The sequence below is a fragment of the Lynx rufus genome, unplaced genomic scaffold (genome assembly GCF_022079265.1).
Source record: "Lynx rufus isolate CCGP_SWC_20201006 ecotype Redwood Valley unplaced genomic scaffold, mLynRuf1.p SCAF_18, whole genome shotgun sequence".
Classification (NCBI taxonomy): domain Eukaryota; kingdom Metazoa; phylum Chordata; class Mammalia; order Carnivora; family Felidae; genus Lynx; species Lynx rufus.
Window position 1 is genome coordinate 29,419,018 of NW_025814832.1, and position 22,362 is coordinate 29,441,379.

The 22,362-nt window shown below is 58.0% G+C and overlaps 1 protein-coding gene across 1 annotated transcript in view; it reads right to left on the reverse strand.

Moving 5' to 3' along the window:
• MYO15B (myosin XVB) overlaps window positions 1–22,362 on the reverse strand; it is a 32,108-nt gene that overhangs the window by 6,434 nt on the left and 3,312 nt on the right. Inside the window, exons 5-45 of the mRNA XM_047080430.1 lie at window positions 22,107–22,213; window positions 21,742–21,845; window positions 21,506–21,569; window positions 21,200–21,313; window positions 20,893–21,054; window positions 19,960–20,073; window positions 19,778–19,836; window positions 19,570–19,702; window positions 18,504–18,599; window positions 18,120–18,251; window positions 17,574–17,699; window positions 13,833–13,910; window positions 13,420–13,535; window positions 13,285–13,330; window positions 13,040–13,164; window positions 12,506–12,623; window positions 12,130–12,299; window positions 8,367–8,460; window positions 7,756–7,812; window positions 7,392–7,449; window positions 7,044–7,174; window positions 6,239–6,334; window positions 5,890–6,125; window positions 5,628–5,806; window positions 5,403–5,475; window positions 4,890–5,051; window positions 4,543–4,643; window positions 4,365–4,441; window positions 4,164–4,248; window positions 3,901–3,999; window positions 3,667–3,776; window positions 3,370–3,567; window positions 3,083–3,161; window positions 2,489–2,921; window positions 2,320–2,407; window positions 2,002–2,203; window positions 1,435–1,547; window positions 1,168–1,227; window positions 538–613; window positions 303–421; window positions 2–120 (exon numbers count right to left, since the gene is read on the reverse strand). Of these exons, the coding sequence (XP_046936386.1) occupies window positions 2–120; window positions 303–421; window positions 538–613; window positions 1,168–1,227; window positions 1,435–1,547; window positions 2,002–2,203; window positions 2,320–2,407; window positions 2,489–2,921; window positions 3,083–3,161; window positions 3,370–3,567; window positions 3,667–3,776; window positions 3,901–3,999; window positions 4,164–4,248; window positions 4,365–4,441; window positions 4,543–4,643; window positions 4,890–5,051; window positions 5,403–5,475; window positions 5,628–5,806; window positions 5,890–6,125; window positions 6,239–6,334; window positions 7,044–7,174; window positions 7,392–7,449; window positions 7,756–7,812; window positions 8,367–8,460; window positions 12,130–12,299; window positions 12,506–12,623; window positions 13,040–13,164; window positions 13,285–13,330; window positions 13,420–13,535; window positions 13,833–13,910; window positions 17,574–17,699; window positions 18,120–18,251; window positions 18,504–18,599; window positions 19,570–19,702; window positions 19,778–19,836; window positions 19,960–20,073; window positions 20,893–21,054; window positions 21,200–21,313; window positions 21,506–21,569; window positions 21,742–21,845; window positions 22,107–22,213 (4,909 nt within the window). The remainder of the gene's footprint in view (window position 1; window positions 121–302; window positions 422–537; window positions 614–1,167; window positions 1,228–1,434; window positions 1,548–2,001; window positions 2,204–2,319; window positions 2,408–2,488; window positions 2,922–3,082; window positions 3,162–3,369; window positions 3,568–3,666; window positions 3,777–3,900; window positions 4,000–4,163; window positions 4,249–4,364; window positions 4,442–4,542; window positions 4,644–4,889; window positions 5,052–5,402; window positions 5,476–5,627; window positions 5,807–5,889; window positions 6,126–6,238; window positions 6,335–7,043; window positions 7,175–7,391; window positions 7,450–7,755; window positions 7,813–8,366; window positions 8,461–12,129; window positions 12,300–12,505; window positions 12,624–13,039; window positions 13,165–13,284; window positions 13,331–13,419; window positions 13,536–13,832; window positions 13,911–17,573; window positions 17,700–18,119; window positions 18,252–18,503; window positions 18,600–19,569; window positions 19,703–19,777; window positions 19,837–19,959; window positions 20,074–20,892; window positions 21,055–21,199; window positions 21,314–21,505; window positions 21,570–21,741; window positions 21,846–22,106; window positions 22,214–22,362) is intronic.

Sequence of the window (22,362 nt, forward strand, 5' to 3'; positions counted from 1 at the left end):
CCTGTATGAGCAGAGAGTCTTCAGCTGGTTGAGGTGGACGCCGGGGCCTTGGGTCACCTTGAGCAGCCTCAGCCCCCGGTGGGACACGCCCAGCAGCTGCACGTCATTGCTACTTTCACCCTGCCCGGAAGGAAGGTGACAGGCTCCCGGTTCCCCACCGCCATCCAAGATGCCCCGGGGGGTCCTTCCGTTGTGCCCACCCCACCCCCAGCTCTCATCCCTGCCACAAAGGCCCACGCAGGCCACGCTAGGAGCCAGATTGTGGTACTGCCATCCCCAGCCCTACGTTCAGCCTCCCTGACCGAGACAGGGAAGATTCGGGAGAAATAATTGGCCCAGTTGTCCCGAGCGGCCACCACGATGCGCTTCTTGACGTTGTCCTCGGTGGTACTGAGCGAATCTAGGCCCACCTCCAGGTCTCCTGTGGGCAGGAACGGCCCCAGACTGTCCTCAGGCTCCTTCACAGGGGGACCCCAGAGTTTTCTCCCCCCCCCTCCAGCTCTTCAGCTCCCCAACTCCAGGGTCCCTGGACCCTACCCAGTAGCTCTCTCATTTTGTGCCGCTCATCCTGGGAGATCCGGATGCAGGACTCAGCAAAGGTGTCCCTCAGGATCTGGGGGGCAGAGCCAAGTGGTCACCACCAGATCCCAAAGCCAGAGCTCACCGTGGAAGCAGCCACATGCGGAGGAAAAGCTAAAGAGCCCCGTGGGCATGGGTGGAGCAGGGAGGGACGTGGGACTTCTGAGCCCAGGGCCACCTCCACCTGGAGCTCCCACTCGCCTCCCCACGGCCGCCTGCGTGAGCGGGCTGCTGTTCCTCAGTCACCTGAGATAAATTCCCCCTGAAGGAACAGAACCTGGGGGAGGCCGCTCTGGAATTTGGGGGAAGAGCTAGGGTCCTGGGAGCACTCGGCGGTGGCAAAGAAGCATCGGGGAGCGTCTGCCGGGTGCCGGAGCCCATGTTGGGGACTATATACGCTTGATTTTGCATCCTCCTTACAGGCTAGTAGTGGTCCTTGCTCTTAGGGATGTTAAATAAAGGCAGGGCTCGAAACACAGCCCCTGCCCCATTAGTACTGCTGCTCTCCTGCCTCTTGCACTGACGGTAACCTGGCCCAGACGCAGGAGCAGTCTGTCTGTCCGTGTTGCAGGTGGCCCGGGCCCTCACCTGCTCACAGAGGAGCCGGAGGCAGTAGGGATGGCTGAAGTTTTCCCGGGGGTAGAACACCTGTCGGAGAGCACGGGGATGGAAAAGAGTCGGCAACGGTGCCCCTCTTTGGCCCCCCACTCCCTCTCAGACCCAGAAGGAAAACCAGGCCTGAGGAGGTGGGTTGTGGGGAGGCAGCCCCAGTGTTCGTGTGTGGGGAGACGCTGGGCCCCCGCCCACCACCTGCCACCCCCGCCGTGGCGGCCAACCCCCCACCCCCGCGCCCACCTCCTTGCGTAGGAACAGCCTCCAGGGCGCACCGACGTAGGAGAAACACACGCTGCCAGAGGGCACGAGCAGCTGCGTGGAGACCCCCTGGTCCCCCATGGGCTCCATCAAGCCTGGCAGAGGGAAGGGCCAGAGAGCTTCAGGCGACGAGCTGCCAGGGCCCGAATGGCAGGGATATGGGGACAGAAGACCCTCACCTCCCTGGGGCCCTGCGAGGGCTCTGCCCACTCGACCTCTGCTGCCTCCGTCCTGCCCATGTCCCATTTCCTGCCTCCGTCTCCAGCCCTCATCTTCCCTGCTGTCCTTCACCAGGTCAGCAGGGCCACTAAATTCCTGATGGAGCTGCCAGGTTTGTACTGAGGACACCACCCTGTGACAGTCCCTCAGGGCCACATGGGCGCCAGGAGTGCCCGGGCCCCGCCCTGGACGGGAATGAGGAAGCTGGGGCTCCAAAGTCCCGAAGCCTGAGCACCCCGAGCGGCCGACCTCAGCCGTGAGTGCTGACAGGCCGCTCGGAACCCAGCCGTCTCAACGAAGCCCACCACCGAGGGACAAGAGGTTCCTCACCACGGGGCTCCGCTGAAAGGGTCCCTGGTTCCCCAGGCAGTGGGGGCGCTGGAGGAGGTGGGGGTGCATCGGCAGTGGGCGGAGTCTGGCCAAACAGACCCTGGTCCTCCTTGATGGAGTTGGAGGGCCCAAGCTGTGTTGGGACCTTGGGTCGTGGGGCCACAGGTGGCGGGGGGCCCTTCTTTGGGCTGGGGGACAGCACCTGGAGAAGGCACAGAGAATTTGCACAGCTGGCTCTAGGGGTGAGGCTAAATTTACCCCAGAGAGCCTTGGACTCCCAAGGTGAGAAGCCATGCCCTGGACAGGATAGGGCCTCACCGATGTGGATGTGTGGGCACCACTGATCCCCAACTTAGCCAGAGCCTCATCCTTGGGGTTGTTTTTCTTCATGAAAGACGTTGGGGGCCTCCTGAGAGAAGTAAGAGGTCACGAGTCCACAGGGTGACTCCCTGGGGAGTGGGCAGCCCTGGTCACCCCCGGGACCCACCTGGATGGCTGCACTGGCACAGGAACAGGGCCCGGGCGGCTCTGGTACATGCGGATGATGTTGCGGATCTCCCTGCTGGGCTCTGCCCGCCGTCGGGGCGCGGGGTCCGAGCTGCGGACCAGGTCTCTGTCCTGTGCGGGCTCCGGATCAGCACCAGGCCCCGCCTCCTGGGCCGGCTCAGCCTCAGCCTCTCGTGCGGCTTTGGCCCCCCCTCGTGCCAGTGGCTTCTTCACTATAGGGGGAGGAGGAGGGGATGGCACTGGCCGGAGGAGAAGGAACAGGTGAGACCCTGTGCACGCCCACAGGGCGGGCCCTGCCCACCCCCCGTGTTCCCCACCACCTGCTCTGGGCTCCTCCTCGTCCTGCTCCTCGTCCTGGGGGATCTGTATCTTGGCCGGAGGCTTCACTGTCTTCACCTTGATCTGCTGCTGCCCTGAAAGTGCCCCAGATGGCCCTATTACTCTCCACCTGGCCTGCCCATCGGCCTCCTGGACAGGCTACATTGACGCAGGGGAGGAGAATGTGCCCCACGTGCCCTGGACAGGCTGGGGCGGACGGGTCTCTGCACAGGCCTGCCACCTCGAGCGGCCTCACCCAGTTTCTGGAAAAAGTCCTGTTTCTGCTGGAAGCTCTTGGGCCTCCGGGGCTTGTCTCGGGGCTCCTGGGAGATCTCCTGTGGGCGGGAAGGGGGAGTGAAGGAGCAGCCTGGCCAGCCAAGGCGCCACTCTCCCAGCACCTGCACCCCCACCCCACCTCTGGGGCCAGGGCCCCGGGCATCTTCTCCTCATCTTCCTGCTCCCGTGGGGTCTCCCGGCCACTCAGTCCTGGAGCCCGCTGTCTCCACCCCAGGCCGTGCCACCTGCCTGGCCTCAGCTCTTCACCCTCAGACGAGCACCCACCGATTCCAGCTCCTGCTCCGGCTCCTCCCGTGGAACCAGGGGCTTCTTGGGCTTGGGGGTGACGGCTGGGGGTGAGGTCGGGGCAGCAGCTCCACGGGTCTGGGCCTCTGCCTGGCGCTGACGCTGATGCGTCTGCTGCTCCAGCGACAGGGTCATGGCCTGGGTGGTCATCTGCTGGGCCTGAAGAGGGAGGGGGCAGTGGGCCCGGTGAGAGCCGGTCTGGCTCTGCCCCGCGGACCTGTCCCCACGAGGCAATCTGCGGGCCCTGCCCACCCTCACCAGGATCAGCGCCTGCTGGTTGATGAAGTTCTGCTGCTGGGCCGCCAGCTGCCTCGGGTCCACACCGGGAAGCAGGGGCTGCGGCTGCGGCTGCTGCGGCACCACCATGGCTGCAAGTGGCATACGAGTGCCAAGCTTGCTCACGGCCCTCCGCCCACCGTCCCCTCCGGGACCCTGGTCGGACCTCCCTTCCTCCGGCTCCTACCCGAGAAGGGACCCGGGATTCCACCTTACCGGGCATGGCAGGGACTGCGCCCACCGCCGGCATCATGGGCATGGCTGCAGGCATCATGGCCGGCTGGTATCCGGGCATCTGCATCATCCCTGGGTAAACTGAGGGCACAGGGCCTTCCCAGGTCGATTCCTATCTAGGCCCAACGACCACCTCCCTCCAGCCCCAGACAACAAGAAGAGCAGGGGCCACGGGTGCTTCCTGCGGGGTCCCAGGCCATGCTTGCCTGGGGAGACCCCGGATAGGTGCTCAGCCCTGCACTCACCCATGGGGTAGCTGCCTTGTTGCATGGGCCCAATGGCGCCCCCTCCCTTCATGCGGCTGCTCAGAGCCCAGGCTTGCTCCAGATCCTGAAGGGACAAAGGCCATAGGCCGTGGGGTCAGAACTGGAGCCCTGGGAGAGATGGGAGAGGCATCGAGTGGGGCAGGGGCGGGTGGGGGTCGGGTGTGTGTGCAGAACACTCACGCTGCGGCCTGGGGAGAGGACCGGCTCGAAGAGGTGGTCCAGGAAGCCGTCCAGACTCCCTGAGACCTGAGACTCGGCTGTGGGGCCAGAGGCGGGTTAGTGTCACTCTAGGGAATGGGGCTTCCTGCACCCCCATTCCCATCACGTGCCAACCTTACCGTGTCCATTCTTGCCTTACCTGTGTGGCTCCTGCTGGACAGTGTTGGGGGCGGACCCGGAGGTGGATCTGGGGGCAGTGAGGGGGCCTGGATGCCAGGGGCGGGGGGGATGTCCTCAGGTCTGCAGGAGACAGAGGGCCCAGCTAAGGGGGTGCCTCGGATGGGGGTGGTGCCCCGGCTGAGGCAAGGGATAGAAGCCGCTGTGGGGGGTCATCCCCGTGTGGTGGGAGAAGGTTAGGTTGGAGGGGGGCTGGCCCTCTAGCAGGTCCTATGAACCCCAGGGTGTGATGGGGTAGCTACGGGGGGTCACCTATGACAGATCTGAGACAGGAACAGGCTGGGGACAGGGGCGCTGGGCGGCACCTACAAGCCACGGGGGGCAATGGGGTAGCTGCGAGGACTGACGGGGTCCCCCAGGTCCTCAGTCTGGCCGATGAGGTCCAGCACGAAGTCACAGCCCGCCAAATCCTGCCAGGAATCCCTGGAGTGCAGTGACACGGACCAGCCACGGGGGGGCACCTCCAGGCCTCTGGGAAGGACAGAGGCAGTGGTCAGCCAGGAAGACGACCCCCCCCCCGGGGAAGGGGCAAGGACCTGAGTGCGGGCCAAGCGGAGGTGGCTGGCGGAACCTGGGTTAGGAACTGGTTTTCTCAGACGGCTCTCCTTCATTTGCACCTCACAGCCTTCTACCTCTACATCGGCTCTGACGTGCTCATTTATTTATGGAGCCCACTTACCCCTCCATGTCCCCACCCCCACCCAGCCTCACTCCTCGGGGGAGCAGGCTCTGGCCCTGGGTTTGCAGGAGGCACCTGGCGGGACACAGGAGGATGGGACAGTGGTCAGCGTTGGCCACACTCCCCACCCCGGGCCCCAGTACCTGCTCTGCAGAATAGACCCAGCGAACTGCTCCCCCGTGGTCCAGGACTCCACCTCGGCTGAGTAGCACTCCTCTGCAGGGACAAGGGGTGGGGGGCCCGCGTGAGTGGCAGCAGGTCCTCCCTGACAGGAAGGGGCTGCTGTCCCCACGGGACTTCAAGGAGCAGGACACAAGGGAGATCAGGGTCACAGGAGGTGCCGCTGGAGAGCGGAAGGTGAGCATCACCATTGAACGTAAAGACGTCCAGTGCCATGCGGCCCCGCCGCCGTCCGGCTGTCCACTCGAGCTGCGTGGGCGGGTGGGCGCGTGCCATCCCGGGGGCCAGCCGCGTCTGCTCCAGGGCCCCCAGGAGCTTGTGCTGGCACAGTGCTGCCATGCCTGTGGGGGCCTGGTCGGACACAAACCTGTGGGGACAGCACGCGGCTGCTGTGGGGGTGGGCAGCCCACCGACCCCGGTCACTGGGCCCCCGCGTGGCGGGCCCCTTACTTGAGCAGCGGCTTCTGCAGGGTGGGCATTGGGGGAAAGGCGCTGAGCAGCATGGCCATGAGGGCCCAGCTGCGCTGGCTCTGCTGCTCGTCCGGGTTGTGCCAGATCTGGGCCACGAGCTGGCTGAAGATCTCGTCCCGCAGCCCTGGTCGGCGCTGCCCCTGTCGCACCAGGTATTCGCCCATGGTCTGCTCCTGCCAGGAGGGCAGGGACCCGTCCCCCAGGAGCCGCAGCAGCTGTAGACACAGAGCGGGGACGAGTGCAGGACGTGCAGACCTCCCTTGTGCTCAGCCAGCACCTAGGAGCCAGGGCCCGGCTCACCCCGTCCCCTCCCCGATGTGCCACTCACCACCTTGTTGATATCCAGGGCATGCTGAGGGTTCTCCCCGACCAGCCGGGTCAGGGGCTTGGTCAGTGGCTGCCCAGGGTGGGGCAGGGATGGCTCCTGCAAGCAAGGAGGGTGACAGTGCCTGAGCAGGTGCTGGTCTGTGCTGACCTGCTGGAGACAGAGCCCGGCAGAGCCCGCAGGAGCGAGCGCCCTCAGGGCGGAGGGGGCCCGGCAGGAAAACCACCTGCAATGTGCATCTTAATTGTTCTTTCTGGTTAGAAAATTGACACCCGTGCATGCAGGAAACTCAGAAAACATGGAAAAGGATAAAGAATAAAAAAACACCATTAATATTTCACTGCCCGTCGTGACCACAGCTGACATTTTAGTCTCTCTAGTCTTACTTTCTATGCATAGATAACACACATCACCCTCCCACACCTGTTATCACTGTCAACAAGATTGGGATCATACTCCATGTGCAGTTTCGAATCCTGTTTCGTATCCAACACTGCAGCCCAGACGTTTGCCTCGTCATTACACACGCTTTAACCAGAGGACCTCAACGGGAGCGGCGGTGGGGGGGGGGGATGCCACAGGGGTAACAAAGGTGAGGCATCATGGATCTAAGTGACACTAGAGGGCTAGGCGTTTAGGTTCAACGGATAGTCTCCTAGAAGTGCAGCCACACCCATCACTCCCGTGACAGGAGAGGCTGGGTGTGTTGCAGGGGAGAAGGAAGAAGAGACACAGCCCCTGCCTGGCAGGGCTAACATCTGGGGAGCCTTGGGGGTCAGCCGGGAAGAGCCAAGGGCTGGAAACCCACCTGGAAGCTAATGGATATGAAGCTGGAGAACGGAAACTGGTCAATGTCGGGGGGGAGGGTCAGCTTGGGCCGGACAGGCACTTCCGGGGGCATCGACTCCGTGATGCTATCAGCCAAAACATGTTGACGGCCTGGGGACAGCACGGGGAGGCGCCGAAATACCAGGTCAGGCACCGGGCTGTGGCACCGCCTCCCCCACTCACTATCAGCCACCAGCCCCCGGGGCAGAGGGAGCTCAGGGGAGCCAAACGCATCACAGGGAGGGACCGTGGGGTCAGAGCCACCACACTGCAGACAGACCGGGTGGGGAGAGGGGTCACGGCAAGAGTGACACTAATCAAAACTCACCTTCTGCTGCCTTCAGCATGACGGCCAGCTCAGCCGGGATCTCCAAGCGTCCCAGCTCCTGGCACAGAGGAGCAATTGACAAGGTGCTAAGGGAGGGGCTACGGGGACCCAGTGTCCCTCCTCACCCCCAGGACTATAAACGTCTCCAAAGACCGAGGGTTCTGATCCTGGACACAAATAAGACCCCAGGAGCCCACGGAGGGAAAATAGGGCAGCCCAGGGCTCTTCTTAGGGGGTGCGTAGGATGCCCCTGAGAGCTAGGAGCCACGGTGGCTTAGCTGGGACCCCACACTCTCCCTTGAGCCACGCCAGGTTCAGTGGGTTCATAACCCAGCGGACGCCCTCAAGCTTCCAGTCCACCTACCATGCTTGGCGCTTTCTCAGAGGTCCCCCTGCTGTGCCAACCACGCCAACGCCCAAGCTGCTCGGGGAGACGCAGGAGATGCTGGGGTCCCGGGGAGGAGTCTCCTCAAACCTCCCAGCAGCTCCTCCCCGCCTCGGCAGTTCAGCTGCCCCCGCCAGCCCCCAGCAGAGAAACAAGCACAGACCCCAAGGGGCCGGCCACCTGCCACCGGCCCTCCAGAGCCCTCACCAGCCTTAGTGCTGTGGGCGTCGCTGCCCGTCTGCCAGGGCACTGAGGAGAGGGCAGGAAGAAATGATCCCAGGGGACAAAGTCCATCCAGGGAGGGGCCCCAGGGGAGCAGTATGTGGACACTGACCTTTGAGCTTTTTTATGGCCCTCACATTGGAATCATCAGGCAAAAGAGGGGAGCTGGCAGGCCCTAAGGAAGGCCTGGAGGGGATAGGAAGGCACCCCAGACGGACAGGGGAGAGTCAGACTCTGGAGGACGGGCAGGGATAAAGGAAGCGACCTCCAGGAGGCACCGGCCTACGGCAGGCAGCGGGGAATGGGAAGAGCCGGACCGGCAAGGCGGCCTAACTTCTACCCCGAGCTGCCCCACCCAAAAGCTGCACCTGCCGTCTCTGCCACCTCCAGAGCAGGGGACGGGCCACCAGCAGGATGGTGTTCAGCTGTCCCAGAGCCGCCCGCCGCCGGAGGTACCGCTTCCTAGAGGCCGGTGGGGGTGGGGGAGGAGGGCGTGGTGAGGAGTCCAAACTTAGTCCAGTACCTGAATCCCCCAGCCAAGACATGAACGTAAACACTGACCCCAGGCCAGCGGCCCCCCACCCCAGGTGCTTAACAGAAGCAGCAGGGAAGGGACAGGACACTTTGAAAGGACAGGTGCATTGAGCAGGTGTTCAGCGAAGGAGATTAAGGTCTTAGACAGCAGAGCCGACCACTGGGCTCACTTCCCTCCTGTTTAGTCCTCGAGGTCATGAGGAAGTTACTTTCCCTCTCTGTTTTTTCCCTACCATCTGCAAAATGAGGATTTGTGTAATACCTGCCCCACCACAAGATTAACTGAATCAACCGACATGTTGAGAAGAGTCTGACATATTTTTATTTATTTTTTTTAATTTTTTTAAAGTTTATTTATTTTTGAGACAGAGAGAGACAGAGCATGAACGGGGGAGGGTCAGAGAGAGAGGGAGACACAGAATCGGAAGCAGGCTGAGGCTCTGAGCCATCAGCCCAGAGCCCGACGCGGGGCTCGAACCCACGGACCGCGAGATCGTGACCTGAGCCGAAGTCGGACGCTTAACCGACCGAGCCACCCAGGTGCCCCTGACATGTTTTTATTTAAGAACTTCTAAAAATGAAAAAAAAAAAAATACCGTCACTGGAAATCCAATAAGACATCGCAGAAGAGATTGTGTCTTTGAGAATTTTCCAGATATAAGACCAGACTCCTCAGTAAAGGAGTCACAAGCAGGATTAACATTAAAAAGTAAAAAAATGTGGGGTGCCTGGGTGGCTCGGTCGGTTAAGCGTCTGACATCGGCTCAGGTTATGATCTCGCGGTTTGTTGAGTTCAAGCCCTGCATCGGGCTCTGTGCCGACAGCTCAGAGCCTGGAGCCTGCTTCGGATTCTGTGCCTCCCTCTCTCTCTGCCCCTCCCCTGCTTATGCTCTGTCTCTCTCTGTCTCAAGAATAAATAAAACGTTAAAAAAAAATCTTTGTAAATAAAAAAATGTACAGTTTTGAGGTGCCCAGCTGGTTCAGTCTGGTAGAGCATCTTGGGGTCATGAGTTTAAGCCCCATGTTGGGGGTAGAGTTTACTTAAAAAAAAAAAAAAATAGGAGGCACCTGGCTGGCTCAGTCGGTGGAGAGTGTGACTCTTGATCTCAGAGTTGTGAGTTCGAGCCCCATGTTGGGTGTGGAGATTACTTAAAAATAAAATCTTAAGAAATATATAAAATAAATGTATAGTTTTGGGGCCTCAAAGAACACTATCAAGAAAGTGAAAAGGCAACCCACAGACCAGGCAGGGGAACGTTTGCAAATCACAGATTTGCTAAGGGTTTAATATCCAGGATTTATAAAGAACTCCTACAACTCAGCAAGACAAACTGTACGATCAAAAGGCAGACAGAAGACTTGACTAGACATCTCTCCAAGAAGATACACAACTGGCCGAAAAGCGAGATGTTCAACCTCGTTCGTCATTAGGGAAATGCAAATCAAAACCACAGTGAGGTACTGTTTCACGCCCAGTAGGATGGCTCTAATTTAAAAAGTGGAAAATAGGGACACGTGGGTGGCTCAGTCAGCTAAGTGTCCGACTTCGGCTCAGGTCACGATCTCGTGGTTCATGGGTTTGAACCCCGCACTGGGCTCTGTGCTGACAGCTCAGAGCCTGGAGCCTGCTTCGGATTCTGTCTCCCTCTCCTCTGCCCCTCCCCTGCTCGTGCTCTCTTTCTCTCTCAAAAATAAATAAATAACCTTTATAAATAAATAGTGCGAAATAAACATCAGCAAAGCTGTAGAGAAACCGTAACCCTGGCTCATGCTGGTGGAACAGGAAACGGGGCAGCCGCCGTGGAAAACTGCTCCTCAAAACACGAAACAGAGAATTACCACGTGATCCGGCAATTCCACTCCTTTCAATTCCCAAAGAATTGAAAGCAGAGACCTGAACAGATACTCGCACGCTCACGTTCCGAGCAGCCTTCCTCACAGTCGCCAAAAAGTGGAAACAGTCCAAATGACCACTGATGGATGAGCGGACACACAAGGTGTGGTCTGCGCACACGATAGAACATTATTCGTCCATAAAGAAGAAATGAAGTTTTGTGGCTCAGTCGGTTAAGCGGCTGACTCTTGACTTCAGCTCAGGTCGTGATCTCACTGTTGGTGGGTTCAAGGTCCACACTGGGCTCCACACTGACAAGCGGGGAGCATGCTTGGGATTCTCTCTCTCTCCCTCCCTCTCTGCCCCTCCCCTGCTCACACACTCTCTCTCTCAAAATAAACAAATTAATTTAAAAGAAAAAAAAAACGAAATGAGGGGTGCCTGGGTGGCTTAGTCGGTTGAGTGTCCAACTTCGGCTCAGGTCATGATCTCACAGTCTGTGAGTTCGAGCCCCTCATCAGGCTCTGTGCTGACAGCTCAGAGCCTGGAGCCTGCTTCGGATTCTGCGTCTCCCTCTCTCTGCCCCTTTCCTGCTCATGCTTTCTCTCTCTCAAAAATAAAAACTTCTTTAAAGATTTAAAAAACATGAAGTTCTGATACCGGCTACGACATGGATGAACCTTGCAAACATTACAGTTAGCGCAGTGAGCCAGGTGTAAAAGGAAATACTGTATGAGTCAATTTCCATGTAATATCTAGAACAGGCAAGTTGGTAGAGACAGAAAGTAGACTGGAGGTTACTAGGGACTGGGGGAAAGGCAAGTGGGGAATAATTGCATAAGAGATGCAAAGTTACTGTCGGTGATGAAAACATTTTTGGAAATGGATAGCGCTGATGGGTGCCCTGCCTCGGAAGGCTTCCCTGGTGTCCACGACACTGCCCTTACTTTGTCTCAGCACTTTCACACCACCTTTGGGGTGCCTGGTGGCTGGTTTACCCTCTGCACCTGATTCCCCAGTGAGCCCGGTAGGCACTATCTCTGCCTTGATCCCTGTGTCCCCGTGCCTGGCTAGGGGTGGGGGGGAGGGTGGGTGGTGATGGAGGAGGTCAACCAACAGCTGTTGGGTGAACAAGCAAAGACAGGCTGTGAAAGTGAATGGGAGTTAATTATGTGAGAAGGGGGAGGGAGTGTTATAGGATCAAGAAACCCAAAGAGGCTGGAGTATAAAACTCTGACCTAGAGGCTGGAGAGGCAGGCAGGGCCTCACACAGCCTGATTCGTGCTTTTATTTTATTTAAAAAATTTTTAATATTTATTTATTTTTGAGAGAGAGGCAGAGACAGAGACAGAGTGCGAGCAGGGGAGGGGCAGAGAGAGACAGAGGAAGACACAGAATCTGAAGCAGTCTCCAGGCTCCGAGCCGGCAGCACAGAGCCCGACGTGGGGCTCGAACCCATGAACAGTGAGATCATGACCTGAGCTGAAGTCGGACGCTTAACCGACTGAGCCACCCAGGCGCCCCCCGATCCATGCTTTTAAAAGAGCATTTTTTGCAGCGGAGTGAAGAACAGACTAAAAAACACTCAAGGAGTCAAGACTGCAGTTTTGGGTGGCCTTAGCAGGTAGTGGGCTTCTTGTGAGTAGGGGCATTCAAGCAGAGGTTGCAGGGGTATGGGCGGGGACTGCACTGGGGCAGATAGACTTGCCGTGAGGCCCTACCCCTCCCACACCCTGCCCCCTGCGCATCCCACCCCTGCAGACCTGGCCTGGAGCCCTCGCACGCGCGCCTGCATCCGCGGCAGGAGGAGGAGGCGGAGGCGCTGGCGAGAGATGCAGGCGCGCAGGCTGCGGTGCAGGGCGAGCAGGGCCTGGGAGCGTCGCCGGGCCCAGTGCCACTCCAGCTGCCGCCAGCCGGACTCCCGCAGCAGGACCTGGGGGCAAAGGGGAGGGCTCGGGCAGCCAGGGCCCACCCTGCTCTTCTCCTGAGGCCTCAGCCTCCTCCCTTCCAGCGGGACAACCCATTCTTGCGGGGAGCCCAGGACACCTGCCACCCAGGCCCACTCCAAATCCCGAGTTTGTCCCCGAACACTCCTCTCCCTTTCCAGCCACGCCTGCCTCTCTGCACACGTGCACCCACCTGGGTGGCTCCCAGGTGACAGAGGGGCGACTCAGCCCCCAGCACCTGGCTCAGGATGGCGCCACACCTCTCCCGGTCTGAGGACTCTCCCTGCCCCTCTGTCCCCAGGGCCCGGAACCTGCCCCTCAGATGGAGAGCTGAGGTCAGAACAAGCACAGCGAGGACCTCCCTCCACCCTTGTTCGACCATCCCCCCCCCCCTCAGTCTACTTAGTCCCTAAGTCATTCGACAGCGATTTGGAAACAACCTACTCTGTGCCAGGCACCCAGCAGGGTTTTGCTGTATGGAGGAGGGACAGATGGAGGCTTGGTGGTGGTGGTGGTGGTGGGGGGGGGTAATGAACAGGGAAGGAGAGAGGGATGGAGGAGAGAAGGAGAAAGAACAGCTCGAGGAAGAGGACAGAAGCCAGGCCTAAGGTCCCTAAGAAAGTGGGTCCATGTCCGCCCCAAAGGAACCCCGGGTCTGCCAGCCGTCCCTGTGGGTCCGGGCCCGGAGGTCCCCGGGCCCTTGGCCGCCCCCATCCTGGGGCCCTACCTGGCCAAGAAAGCCTGGAAGGGCACACGCACAGGAAAGTTGGCACTGCGGGTACACACTGCCTCCAGGATGCCTGCCTGGAGCAGCTGCTCTGCCACGTGTTCTACATCAAAGAGACCCGGAAGCTGTGGCCGTGGGAAAGAGCCAATGAAAGCTGGGGCTTAAAGCTGCAGGGGCCACTGAGAAAGGCGGGGCAGGTGGATGGGAAGGCTCCAGGGCCATGCATGGGGTGGAGGGGAACTCACCTTTCCCGGGTTGGGGTTGAGGCACTGGATGAAATAGACATGGCTCCTGATGGGAGGAAAGGGGGTCATTTGGGCATAGACCAGCCCCCCTCCATTCAACTCCCTGGGGTCTCCTGTGGGGGGCACTGTTCTCACCTGCCCAACTGGGCTAGGAGGTCCTCCAGAGAATGCTGGAAGCGAGACACCAGCGTGGGTTTGCCTCGCCCATCCCGGGACCGGGACTCTGCTTCCTGGAACAGGCTGCCCACCAGCTGCAGGGCAAGAGGAGGCTGAGCTGGCTTGCCCCCCAGGCCTCTCCATAGCCCTGCCCGTGCCCCGTCCCCGCGGAGCTGGGGTGGGCCTGCGCCCCTGTCCCTGCGGAGCTGGGGTGGGCCTGCGCCCTGTCTTTGCAGAACTGGGGGCAGGGAGCAGTCCGTAGCATCCAGACCCTGGAGAGCTCAGCCCATGGTCCAAAGTGCCAGGGGCTGGCCCTTGGGCAAGAGTGTCCGGGGCAGAGTGGGGGCCACAGTGTGGAGGGGTGGGGGCCCAGAGAAGGCTGGCAGGGACACCTGGAGCTGGCTCTGAGCAAGCATTTCCACCACGGCAGGGTCAAGATGATCCCGGTTTCTGTCCACAAACTTGTGAACCTGCAAGAGACAATGTGGGGAGCGGAGGGGAAGCCAAGGAGGGAGGCTGGGGTGGAGGCTGGGGTCTTGGTGAAGTAACCCAGCCTCTCCCCACTGAGCTAAAGGGCCTCCTTTGTCTCTTCAACTAGAGCCTCTGGGAAAACTGGAAATCCCCAGGCAAATGAATGGACCTGGGCTCTTATCTCACACCAGATATAGAAATTAACCCAAAATGAATGGATGGATCAAAGACTTAAATTTAAGAGGAGCCTGGGTGGCTCAGTCGGTTAAGCGCCAGACTCTTGATTTCAGCTCAGGTCATGATCTCACGGTTTGTGAGTTCGAGCCCCACGTCTGGCTCTGTGCTGACAGCATAGATCGTGCTTGGGATTCTCTCTCTCCTTTTCTCTCTGCCCCTTCCCCTGCTTGCTCTCTCTCAAAATAAATAAGTGAAATTAAAAAAAAAAAACAAGATCTAAATGTAAGACCTAGAACTCCTAGAACTCTAAAACTCTTAGAAGAAAACACAGGGAGAAGCTTCCTGACATTGGACTTGGCAATGATTTGCTGAATAGGACACCAAAAGCACAGGCAAGAAAAAAAAAATAGATGCACTGGATTTCATCAAAATTAAAAACTTTTGTGGGGCACCTGGCTGGCTCAGTCGGTGGAGCATATGACTCTTAATCTCGGGGTTGTGAGTTCGAGCCCCATGTTGGGTTTAGAGATGACTAAATAAGTTAATTAATTTAAAAACGAAAACTTTCGTGCATCAAAAGACATTTTTGTTTTATTTATTTATTCTTATTTGAGAGACAGAGTGCATACATGCACGTGCAAGGCAGGGAGAAGAGGCAGAGGTGGAAAGAGAGAGACTCTTAAGCAGGCTCCACGATCAGTGCACCTCTGATGCAGGCCTTGATCTCAAGACCCTGGGATCATGATCTGAGTGGAAATCAAGAGTCAGACGCTCAATGGACTAAGCCAGCCAGGTGCCCCTCAAAAGATAACAGAACAAAAAGACAACCCACAGAGTAGGGGAAAATATCATGTATCAGATAAGGAATTAATATCCGGATTATATAAATAACTCCTACACCCAACAACAACGGCTCAATTCGAAAATGGGCAAAGGACTTGAATAGATACTTCTCCAGATGAGACACACAACTAGCCAAGAAGCACATGAAAAGATTCTCATCATGAGCCATTAGGGAAACATGAATCAAAACCACAGTGAGGCACCATTTCACACCCACTAGGAGGACTATCATTTTTTTTTTCAATGTTTTTATTTATTTTTGGGACAGAGAGAGACAGAGCATGAACGGGGGAGGGGCAGAGAGAGAGGGAGACACAGAATCAGAAACAAGCTCCAGGCTCCAAGCCATCAGCCCAGAGCCTGACGCGGGGCTCGAACTCATGGACCGCGAGATCGTGACCTGGCTGAAGTCGGACGCTTAACCGACTGCACCACCCAGGCGCCCCTAGGAGGACTATCATTTTAAAAAATGGAAAATAAGGGGGCACCAGGTGACTCAGTTGGTTAAGCATCTGACTCTTGATTTCAGCTCAGGTCATGATCTCACAGTTTGTGAATTCGAGTCCTGCGTCTGGCTCTGCAATGACAGTGTGGAGCCTGCTTGGGATTCTCTCTCTCTCTCTCTCTCTCTCTCTCTCTGCCCCTCCCCAGCTCAAGCTCACGCTCTCTTTCAAAACAAATAAATAAACTTAAAAAAATAAAAAATTTAAAAATGGAACATAACAAGTGCTGGCAAGGACACAAACTGAAGCTCTTACGCGCTGCTCATGGGAATACGAAATGGTGCAGCCATTGAGGAAGACAGTTTGGCGGCTCCTTGAAAAAAAGTAAACCTAGAACTACTTTTGACCCAGGTCTTCCACTCCTAGGTACATACTCCAAGAGAATTGGAAGCAGAGACTCGAATAGAGACTCGCACAGCCGTGCGTTATTCGCAGAAGCCAAAAAAGCCGAAACTCAAGTATCCATCAACTGATGAACAGATACATGAAATGTGGTCCATCCATACAACGGATTATCATTCAGCCATGGAAAGGAAGGAAATCAGACACGTGCTACAATATAGATGAACCTTGGGAAAATATCATACTTAGTGCAAGAAGTCAGACACAAAAGGACTGTGTGTGTGTGTGTGTGTGTGTGCGCGCGCGCACGCACACACAAAGATCTCACTTATCTGGAACAATTCTGTTCCATTGATGGCTCTGTTCCTTATCAACACCATACTCTTTCAATGACTATGTTTTAATATCTGGTAGAGCAAATTCCTCCCTAACCTTCTGCTTTTCATTATTTTATTGGCTATTCTCATGCAATGCTTTTCCAGGTAACACTTCAGAACAATTTTGTCAAAATTCATTCCTCCTCCTCCCATAAGAACCCGACTGGGGTATCGTCTGGAATTGTATTGCTTTTCTAGATTAACTGAGAAAGGAGGAACGGTATTAGGGTTCCCCACCAGCAATGTGGTTTGACCCTCTTTTTTCAGATTTTCTTTTGTGAGTTTCAATATAGTTTGTCGTTTTTCTCTATTCAATCTCCCTGTGTTTCTTTTTTTTTTTTTCCCAGGCATGATTGGCTTTTTGGGGGGTGGCGGGGAGAGGTCTAATTGACATAAGTCCCTTGGGTTTGTGTAACTCTTGGATAGTTTGTGTTTTCTTCTACAACCAAAGCATGTCACTTCCTCCAGGAAGCCTTCCCTGACTTGCCCTACTTCAAACAAGTCACATGGTCCTACCTTTTATATACCAGGCCCCTACCCAGCCTCTGTGAAACTCAGAAGGGGGAAAGGAGGGTGCCTTTGGTGGGCACCTAGCAGCTGCCTGACCATTTCCACATTATTGCATTCAATCCTCACAACAATGTTATAGGACAGATTCCCACTCCCATTTCACAGTTGAGAGAATGAAGGCTCAGAAGGAGAAGCAGAGGGACGCCTGGGCGGCTCAGTCTGTTAAGTGTCTCACTTCAGCTCAGGTCATGAAATCACGGTTCATGGGTTCGGGCCCTGCGTTGGACTTGGTGCTGACCGCTCAGAGCCTGGAACCTCCTTCGGATTCTGGGTCTCCCTCCCTCTCTGCCCCTCCCCTGCTTGTGCTCTGTCTCTCAAAAATAAACAAACTTACAAAAAAAAAAAAAAAAAAAAGGAGGCGCAGACAGCCTGAGGTTATCAGAGCCAGGTCCCACACGCCTGCTCTGCCCTTCCTGGTCTTAAGGTTCCCAAGGCCTCCACTGCCTCTACCCCATCGTGCTCAGCCTGAGGTAAGTAAGTCACGCTCAGAACTGTGTAGCATTGGGGCGCCCGGGTGACTCAGTCAGTTGACTGTTGGACTTCTGGTTTGGGCTCAGGTAACGATCTCGCGGTTCCTGAGTTCCGTGAGTTCAAGCCCTGCATCGGGCTTGGGATTCTCTTTCCCTTTCTCTCTGCCCCTCCCTGTCTAAATAAATAAATGAATAAATAAACTTCAAAAAATATTTTTTTAAAAAAGAAAACACTGCGTAGCGCCGAGGGCACAGGTAGAAACCTAACAGTCAAGCCCTCGAAGGGGCCTCCCCTCACCTATTACCTGTCTAGTGACTCAGTTCTGGGGAGCAGACACCACTGATTCACACGGGAGTCTGTCTCTGATTTACCCTGATACCTGGTAGGTGACGGTCCCAGCGTAATGCCTCACGGTGAAGATAGGAAGGGGCAGCTGGGGCTTGGCATAGCAGGGGTGACTGCCATGGTGATAGTGGCACTTCTGGAGGAAGGTGTGGTCTGTGGCCTGATAAGAGAGATGAGTTTTCCTCAGGCCTTTGCACGTGACGTCGCCCTGCCTGGACTGTGCATCCCTTCCGGGTCCATCAGTATTTGTGGAATGGCTGTACCACAGCCCTGAGGCTTGCCCTCTACTAGCTGGAGGCCTGAGGGACCCCTACAGGCCCCACATAGGCCCTGTGCAGTCGCCACCACCCTGCGCCTTCTGCAGCAAGGACTTGAAGAACCCCAGAGAGGTCAGGTATCTTGCTCAAGGTCACCCAGAGACAGGATTTGAACCTAGTTTGCCCACTGCCTTCCCAAGCTCTGCTGAGAGGCTATAGGCAGGGTTTCTGGACCCCATCACCTTTTTGCTCCTCTGGGAGACCCTGATGGCCTTGGCCTGGCCACTAGGGCCCCCACCTTGTCCTTACCACCGGGGGCTCACCTGGGACAGCCGTGTCTGGGCATCCAGGATACTCAGGAGGCTGTGGGGCTGGTCTACGAGGAGGTCCAGGCAGGTCTCCCTCACAGGCTGGGGAACGGGCACCCAGGGCAGCAACTCTTGCTGACAGGCCTCCTGGGAACAGCCAGCACTGGGCCAGTCACAGGGCATGCCCACATTCATGGGGGAGCTCATCGGAGCCAGAGCAGGGGTGGCTCTCCCATTGTACAGATGAGTAAAATGAGGCCCAGGAAGGCTGAGATGGCCCACAGCCGGGGGTGCTTTGGGGCAGGGCTCTCAGTTCAGCGCCCTCGGTTTCCCAAGGATGGCCTCTGCTCTGGGAATGCCTGGGTGCCCCCTCCCACCGCCAGGCCCAGCTCCTCTTACCTCCTCCTGGGCCAGCAGCGTCTGCCTGGTGAAGAGCTGCAGGCGCTCGCTGGCAAGGTTATTGCACAGCTGTTCCAGGCCATTCACCCGCAGGGCCTAGGGGCATGTGGGCAGTGAGGTGGGCACCCGCACGAGGTGGGGGCATGGGGCAGGTGCCGTGAGGGGCGGTGCTGCACATGGGCCTGGTGTCCTTCATTCTCCTCCCAGAACTCAAGGAGGAGTGGTGCCCGGGGGCTGATGCTGCAGCCTCCAGGGTCAAGTCCAAAGGCCTAGGCGCAGAGTGTGCCCACGCCTCAGTCCACACCCTTCCCTCTGCCTCAGCACAACTGTGAGCCTCCAGGCCTCTGGTCACAGCCATCCTGTGGCCTGGAAGGTGCCTTTTCCTATGGCCCAGTAGCTCGCTGGCTCTCAGAATCCCACATCCTCATAAACAGGGCCTCAGGCTGCTGCCTCCAGGAAACCTTCCAGCATTCCTCCCATAAGGATTACAGGCTCCTTCCTCTGTGCCCCCCAGCACTTCACTCACAAGCCCGGAAGAGCCCCCGCTCCACGCAGCTTTGTACGGAGAGCCCTGCCACGCTCTAACACACACACAAGAACCCACACTTGCCACAAACATCCCCTGCTCAGAGAGGGCCTGGTCCCCCAGGGCACGCTGGAGACGAGAGAGCAGGGAGCAGTGAACAGTGCCCGACCAGGGAAAGAGGCCACCTCCTCTTGCCCAAGCCCCCTCCTCCCTGCTTATGAAAACTCAGGGCCATTCAGGGCACTGTCCCTTTTCCTGCTCCTCTTGGTGCACAGGAGGTGAGACCCATTCTAGGGCCTGTGCCTTCCCGGCTGCCTTAGAGGCTCCTGTGAGACTCAGCAAGGCTGAGCAGGACAGAACTCTCCAGAAGCGATATCAGGGCTGGACCGAGCAGGGCAGAAAGGCCACACCCATGGATTGTGTCCTGTCTCGTGGCTAGGCAGGCAAGGGCTCACGAGTGCCACCCTCAGGGAGAGCTGACCCCAGAAATGATCAGGATGAGGTGGGCACCCGGTCCTGGGCCCCACCCCAAGGGGTGACCTCAAAGCCATAGACGTCCACGACGGTGACGGTGTCCATGCTCTCTCCCTCCCCGGGTGGTGCCAGCTGCGCGTTGGTCCTCCCCAGAAGCCAAGTGAAAAGCCGTGAATACAGGGCCTTGGCCAGGGTGTCCCTGTGGGCGTGGTGAGTGAGCCAGTGCAGAAGCGAGCTGGGCCCGGCTATGGCTCTCTCCCGCCCCTGGGGCCACCTGGCATCAATGGCGCTTTCCACTGGCAAAGATCTGCAGACCCAGCCATAGGCTGTCTCCTGGAGGGCAGGGGAGGTAAGTATATGCAGAACATCAGGTCTGACTGAGGCTGACACGGGGCCCACGCCAAGCCTGCGGGTGGTGGGGGTTGGCCCTGCCTCTTAAGGAGCCCCGGGGCTCACCGTGACCTTCCTGGTGACAGCCCCCTCCAGGCGCTCTGGTGGCACCAGCAGCAGCCGGGCTGCCGTGTGGATCTCGGCCCAGCTGGACACAGCAGCCACCTCCTGGGACTCCCACTGGACAGAGAAGGGAGGGAACAGGAACAGCTCTGCAGGGGAACGGCCACATCCCACAGGTAGCTCCGGGCAGGTAGGAGCCGACTCTGGAGCCTGGGGGCCCTGAGTGCGAGTCCTAATTTTACTTCCTCACTAGCTGGCTGGCTCTGGCAAGACTTTTCCTCTCTGAGTCTCCACTGTCTTATTGTTAAAGGGGAAACAACGACCCTAAGTTCCAGCGTTGTCGTGAGAACCGAATTAGAGAACAGATAGAGGGGCGCCTGGGTGGCTCAGTCAGTTAAGCGTCTGACTTCAGCTCAGGTCACGATCTCACGGTCCATGGGTTCGAGCCCCATGCGGGGCTCTGTGCTGACAGCTGAGAACCTGGAGCCTGCTTTGGATTCTGTGTCTCCGTCGCTCTCTGCCCCTCCCCCGCTCATACTGTGTCTGTCCCTCTCTCTCTTTCTCTCTCTCAAAAATAAACACTCCCCTAAAACCAAGAGCACACTGTATATTAATCAATAAATTATATTAAAATAAATAAGCATTTAAAAACAATTAGAAAAAGAAAACAAATATATAAAGTGATTTAGACGGAGCCAGGTACATAGGAGCTACTCAGTTAGTGCAGGTCTCCCTTTCCAGGGTGGCAGCTTGGTGGCACTGGCACTGGCATAGATGACCCAGGTCTCTGTTCTCGCATCTACACAACGAACCTGCCTGCTTCCCGGGGCAGCCGTGAGGCCTGGAGGGAGGCCCACAGGTATTCGGTATCATGGCTGCCCTGACCGTGCAAACAAGCCGCGTCCAGACTGGCCTCTGGCCACAGCGGGAGCCCACCTCTGAAGAGGAGAAGCAGATGTTGCCCAGCTGCAGGATGGCGGCCAGCATGGCCCAGGCTGCGGTCAGCTCCTCAGGGCGCGTGACCAGCACCTGCAGGGCCTTCAGAAGTCCTTCGAAGTCCTGGGCATCATCCTTGCCCTGGAGCCTGCAGGCCTGGCCCTGCAGAGCACAGCAGGGGTGAGGGAGCAGGGGTGAGGGGGCAGGGGTGAGGGGGCAGGGCCTGACAGCCCATAGCTTCCCTCCACTCCGGCCACTCCTCAGACCCCTGCTCCCAAACCTTTCCCCAGGCAAGCCCCGCCCCCACCTGGTTCAGGTAGTAGTAGGTCTCCGGCCCCTGTAGGGAGAGCTGCTCCCGTGCCACAGGGTCCAGCCCCGCCAGCAACTCGTAGAAAACATGGAAGCTCCGCTCAGCCTGGGCCTTGGGGAGAAGGACTGGCTTAGGGGGAGCAGGGCTCTGGTCCTGTGCCTCAGGGGAGCAAGGACAAGTCCTGGGAAAGGCAGGGATGCAGGGTGGGGGGCAAGGGGGTTAGCAACCACACTCCCTGCATGGCCCCTCTCCCTCTCCGACTCTGGGAAGCTGGAGAGAGGCGAGCAGCAGCACGGGTCTTACCTGAAACACCACCCTCGAGGCCTCCAGCAGATAATGTGACACAGAAGCTCCCACGATGACCCCACTGTGGGCACGGGACAGTGGGCGGGGGGGTGCCCAGGGTGCATGTGACCCAGGGGCCCTGCTCAGAATGGGACCCACTATGGGCTGGACCCAAGGGCAGCAGCCTCTGGTTCCCAGTAAAGGGAACTGATCGTGGGTGCCCCCCTGTGCCCACCAGGACCCCCTTAGCTCACCGCTGCAGGCAGAGACGCAAGACCTGGCCGAAGCGACTGGCGTTTGCATTGAGGACTGTTTTGGCGTGGCCAAAGCTGCGAAGCATCAGCAGCACACCGTCCAGCTGCGTGGGGGAGGGGCACTCAAGTATCCCCAGGAGTGGTAGCCGGGTCACGATCAGGCATCCCAGCTGAGGATACTTTGTGCCTAGGGGCTGCGCCCATCCTTGGAGAGGGTCAGTCCCACCCCACCTCACCCTGGCCTCCAGGAGGCAATGCCTGGGGCTGCCCCCAAGGAGAAGCCAGAGGCCTGAAGACCGCCCACCTGGCCCAAAGGAGAAGGATGGTTCCTCTTGGACCCTGGGAAATGCCCAGCTGCCTCTCACCTGACATCTTCTGTCCCTTGTTTGCTCCTGCTCCAGGCTGCTTAGGAATTGCACAATCTTTTTGGCAGCTTCTGTCTTCCCTGAGCCACTGTGCCCACTGTGGGAGGGAGGGGCTGACAGGGTTTTCAGGAAGGGGCACATAGGACACCCCATGGAGCCCAGGAACTGGGGCATGCCCACCTGAAAGTGATTCCTACCCCCGGAAATGTGGAAAGGTAGACCCAGGGCATGGAGACCAAGGAGAAGGATGATGCCA